Source organism: Oncorhynchus gorbuscha, linkage group LG14, assembly GCF_021184085.1.
Source record: "Oncorhynchus gorbuscha isolate QuinsamMale2020 ecotype Even-year linkage group LG14, OgorEven_v1.0, whole genome shotgun sequence".
Lineage (NCBI taxonomy): Eukaryota > Metazoa > Chordata > Actinopteri > Salmoniformes > Salmonidae > Oncorhynchus > Oncorhynchus gorbuscha.
In genome coordinates, this window is record NC_060186.1 from 37,083,138 (window position 1) to 37,088,671 (window position 5,534).

The 5,534-nt window shown below is 42.5% G+C and overlaps 1 protein-coding gene across 1 annotated transcript in view; it reads right to left on the minus strand.

Moving 5' to 3' along the window:
- Positions 1 to 388: 388 nt before the first annotated feature.
- LOC123994871 (14-3-3 protein zeta-like) overlaps positions 389 to 5,534 on the minus strand; it is a 26,353-nt gene continuing 21,207 nt past the window's right edge. The window contains exons 4-6 of the mRNA XM_046297935.1: positions 3,749 to 3,912; positions 3,379 to 3,474; positions 389 to 3,001 (exon numbers count right to left, since the gene is read on the minus strand). Coding sequence (XP_046153891.1) covers positions 2,942 to 3,001; positions 3,379 to 3,474; positions 3,749 to 3,912 — 320 coding nt within the window. The 3' untranslated portion in view covers positions 389 to 2,941. The remainder of the gene's footprint in view (positions 3,002 to 3,378; positions 3,475 to 3,748; positions 3,913 to 5,534) is intronic.

The following is a 5,534-nucleotide window of genomic DNA, read 5'->3' on the forward strand; positions in this document are numbered from 1 at the left end:
GCTCACTAACAGTGATGTAAACAAATTTGTGCACAAAACAAGTTTTTTTGTGCATATGGAACATTTAAGGGATCTTTTATTTCAACTCATGAAACATGGGACCAAACACTTACATGTTGAGTTTATATGTTTGTTTTAATATTGTTAATGCACTAAACAGGAAACAGCACTGCGCTGCACTTCATATTGATCCGTCGAAAGCATTCAATACAGTTGATCACGCACTCCTGCTACGGATGCTAGCGGAAATTGGTTTAGACCAAGCGGCCTCCTCACATTGCTTGAACGGTTCTTCTCAGAGCGCCATTGGAAATGAGACCCTGGTCTCAATGGTGTTAAAGGTTAATACATACATTTAATCAATTCAACAATGTATTCTCACAAAATGTATGATTTATAAAATGTCATGTTTATTAACGTTACATAGATGTTCCGTAGGCAATTACACATTTTTCACAAGAGTTTGGGGACGACAATCAATGGTTAGCAAAAACCACAAAAGTGGTCCGAATCTCTAAAGACAATCACTGGACAAACCACACACCCTCTAACATGTGCACAAACCTGCAATGAAAAGTACTAAGCAAAAACAAATGGGACTCTGTGTATGCAATATTGATTCCCATTCCAGTGTACATTGAAAAATGGGCATGCATTGTCATTTCACTTGTTTTGTCTTCATAAAGTGCCACCTTTTTACTGTCAGACATGCTAAAAAGTAACACATGGTCACCTCAACATTGAATAATATAATAACTAGGAAGGAGTTGTTGTGACCTCCGAAAAGGGAGAGACCTTGTAACAAGAGCCCATGTTTAGCACATGCTCTGCTGAGTCTGCATCCCAAATAACACGTATATAGTGCAATACATTTGTCCAGAGCCCTAAGGGCCATGTCAAAAGTAGTGCACTAATATAGGTAATAGGGAGGCAACCACTGGCTGGACAACCTCAGCAGCTTCATACAATACAGGTGGCAGGAGTATTCAAGTTACCATACAACCTGCATCCCAAACAGCACCCAATTTCCTTCATAGTGCACTACTTTTGACGAGGGCTCTGGTCGAAAGTAGTGCATAATAACGGGAACAGGGTGCCATTTGGGACAAAACCAACATGACAGGTTGGCTTACATGGTCCAGCAGGTGCTGGCAGATGCAACTACCTTGCAACCTTTTTTGGAAGACCAAACCGTGGAGGCACGCCAGAATAGCTGTAAAATTTGGGTCAGCTTGACATTTCTTTCCCTCCCCACCATATGCCCAGGCTGCTCCATGCTCGCTGTTTGCAAATGGTCTTTCATAATGTACAAAATAGATCTTTCTGGACACACACACATATATTTATTTGGACAGTGAAGAAAAACATTTAATTTGGCTCTTCACTCCAGCAATGTGGACTTGAAATCAACTATTTTGGATTGGAAATTAAATGTTTCATACTATGCGACAGTACAGAATGTCAACTTTTATTGCATTTTTTATTCAATATTTCTTTAACTAGGCGAATCAGTTAAGACAAATTTTTATTTACAGTGACAGCCTACCCCTTATGACGCTGGGCCAATTGTCCTCCGCCCTATGGGACTCCCAATCGGCCGGTTGAGATACAGCCTGGAATCAAACCAGTGTCTGTAGTGACGCCTCTAGCACTGAGATGCAGTGCCTTAGACCCCTGCGCCACTCGGGCGGTCTATTTTAGGCTTTTTTTTCACCGTTTAGAAATTAAAGCACATTATGTATCTAGTCCCCCTATTGTAAGGTGTCATAAGTATTTAGACAAATTCACTTAGTGTATTAAATGTAGTCAAAAAGTGTAGTATTTGGGCCCATATTCCCAGCACGCACGGACAACACCAAGCTTGGGACTACCCATTGGTTAGATGCAATTGCAGTTTGTTTTGGTTGTTTCAGATTATGTTGTGCCCAATAGAAATGGTAAATAATGTATTGCGTAATTGTATAGTCACTTTTATTGGAAGTAAGACTAGAATGTGTCTGCACACGTCTACATGAATGTGTGATTACGGATAATCATGGCTAATGATGAGTGGGAAAGTTAGATGCATAAATATCATACCCAAAAGAAAACCCTAACCTCCACTGTTATTGGTAATGGTGAAAGGCTAGAATGTTTTGGGGGTATGATCTTTCATCATTATTAACAATTCAGTCATGATTATTCGTACTCATGGTAGCATCAACATTAATGTAGAAGTGTTCAGAAACATATTCTTATTTACAATAGAAAGTGACCACAAAATGACAACACATTATTTACCATTCATTTCTATTGGGCACAAAATGATCAGAAACAACCAAAATTATTTGCAAAGTCAGAAGCTTGATGGAGACACTGCTAGGACTATGAGACTAAATACTAAACTTTTGACTAAATGGAACACTATTAGTGATTTTGTCCAAATACTTTCCAAAAAGTACATTCATTTCTAAAAGGTGAACCCCCCCCCACAAAAAAAGGAAAGTCTGTACCGTTGTCCCATAAAACATTTGATCTCAAATCCAAAATGCTAGGGCACAGAGCAAAATTACAAGTTTTAGCATCACTGTCCAAATATATATGTACGGGAGTGTACATACACATACATCCTATATTGTCATGTTGGACAGACAGTTAATGTTGATGTTAAAGTGAAGCGAATACTTTTCTACAGCAGAAACTGCACATCAGGAAGGCCGGGACAAACACAAACTCAGGAATGGCGATATTATTTACTTTAATTTAGCTTTTATTCATACCAAAACTCTGAGTCATGGTGAAAAAGAAAATTATTTAAATTTCCCACATACTGACAGCTCCTTGGTAACGACAGGCGTTCATTACTAGAATCATTTCGAGTGGAACAATAAGGAATGAAGTGTAAAATATTTTTGGGGTCTTTCTCTTTTTTTTTTCTTGGCGAGGAAGGACAGGGAGCATCTCAGTTCTCTCCTTCCTCTCCAGTCTCTGGCTCATCTGCTGCATTATCAGACGTCCATAGCTGAAACACACAAGACAAAAACATTAACAATGCACTGACCATAAGCATTTCAGAAGTCACCATCTAAAAATTAGGTGACTTTGTAGGTCACTTTGGATAAAAGTGAAGCTAAATGGTATATTATACATGTGCTCCACTTAGGTCAAATCATTTCAAACCCCTATAATCATAGCTAATCATTCACATATTGCACTGCTTGAGATTAAAACACTAAACTAAGACGCACATACACTAGAGGGGGTTGCAGTCAGTGCCTGTGTTGGTGAATGGATGTAGGTGGGATGTGTCCAATCATGTCACTCGGTGGAGGGTGGGCAGATGTGGTGCAGCAGTGACCAATCTCGTGGCTCTGTGGAGGGAGGCAGGAGGGTACTTACTGTGAGGTTGTCTCTCAGCAGCTGCATGATGAGGGTGCTGTCTTTGTACGAGTCTTCGCTCAGCGTGTCGAGCTCAGCGATGGCGTCATCAAAGGCCTACGAGCACACACACAAATAATAAAATGGTTGATATACGCATATGAACAAGGAGATGAAAGGTAGAGAGAGAGAGGGCATATAATACATCTCTGTCCCTGTATAGTGCGCACCACATAATGGCACCCTATTCCCTATATAGTGCACTTCTTTTGACCATATGGGTCCCGGTCAAACCATATGGGTCCCGGTCAAAATAAAGCACTATATAGGGTATAGGGTGCAGAGTGGGATGCCGCCAGTGTGGGCTTCTGTGTTGTGTCATTTTCCCGACCTGTTTGGCCAGTGAGCAGGCCTTCTCTGGGGAGTTGAGGATCTCGTAGAAGAAGACAGAGAAGTTGAGGGCCAGGCCCAGGCGGATGGGGTGAGTGGGCTGCATCTCCTTCTTGCTGATGTCAAACGCCTCCTGGTAGGAGTCTTGAGAGTTGGATATCGTCTCTGTGGAGAGGAGGGGGGTAAGAAGGAATAATTAAGATAAAGAATGTTCTTAGAGTCGGAGCTCTATGTCCCAAATGGCACCCTACTCCTTATATAGTGTACTACATTTCAGGCCCATAGACTCAAAAGTAGTACACTTCATAGGGATAAAGGCGCTATTTGGGACAAACCAATGGTTTCATTTCCCAACCTTTGTAAAAATGTGACTTTGGTCAGGAAGTCATGTGTCTCTAGGAATCCATCACTGCTCCAGATGGCGTCACTTTCCTTTCCCTGCTCTGGCCTGGCCACTGTTCTGACAATTGTTAGCCTATCTGAAAGTGTTTGAGAGCTATGCTATATGAGATAATGGGCTTATAAATATACTTTGTTGAGCACCGAAGCTACAAATAGTGCCCTGGCATTAAGAATAACAAAGTACCGGGGGCTCTAAGGCACTGCATTGCATGCAGTAGTGCTAGAGGTGTTACTATGGTCCCGGGTTCATATCCCGAGCTGTGCTTACTACAACCAGCCGTGGTCGGGAGTCCCATAGGACGGCGCGCAATTGGCCCAGCATCGTCCGGGTTAGGGGAGGGTTTGGCCGGTGGGGCTTTACTTGGCTCATCGCGCTCTAGCGACTCCTTGTGGAGGGGCCGGGCGCCTGCGGGCTGACCCCGGACACCAGTTGAAAGGTGTTTCCGCCGACACATTGGTGCAGCTGGCTTCCGGGTAAAGCTGGCGGGTGTTAAGAGCGTTTAACCAGGTCATGTTTCGGAGGACGCATGATTCAACCTTCGCCTCTCCCGAGCCCGTTGGGGAGTTGCAGCGATGAGACAAGATAGCAAAAAATTGGGGAGAAAAAGGGGGTAAAATAGAAAAATATATATATAAAATAATAATTAAAAAGTACCAAATAATCCCCTGATATAATCCATGTGGACCTAATTGCAGAGTCCCTGAAGTGGCTGCCAAAATAAGCCAGCAAGCGTTATGCTACTAACTGATTAGACCTAGGCCAACATTTCAACTGTTCATTTGTAGCTGGTGCCAGACATCCTCCCTTCCCCGTTTCAACCCCCTCCATCTTCAATTGGGGCAGAGAGGGAGGGAAGAGACCCCCAGGGAGGGAACATTCATATACCCATCTCCACGTTCAGAGCCCAAACTAACTCCGCCTGCAATAAATCAACAAACTTGAATCCCCTGAAGCTAGAGGTCTGGATGGCACTCAAACACACAGAATGTATTTAGATATATTGTTTTCCAGAGGGTGATGCTTGAGTAAACGCTTGTTAAATACCTTCAAGGTCTATAATGATTTGAGGGGAAACAGGAAAACAAAAACAGATGTCCTATCAACACATACTGTCTGACAACAAAACAATATCAACAAACAAAAGAGAACTGATGAGCATCCCAAATGGCACCCGGTTCATTTCCCATCTAGTACACTATGGTTGACCAGGGTCCAGGGCTTTGGTCAAAATTAGTGCACGAAAGAGGATAGTGTTACATTTGGGACGCAGAGCTGCTGTCCTCCCTAGTATACTGTCTGCTCTACAACATAAGCATCATTTCATTTCATGGTCAGACTACAACCTCATAAGTATAATCCTGTAATCCTTTCTACTACAATGCAG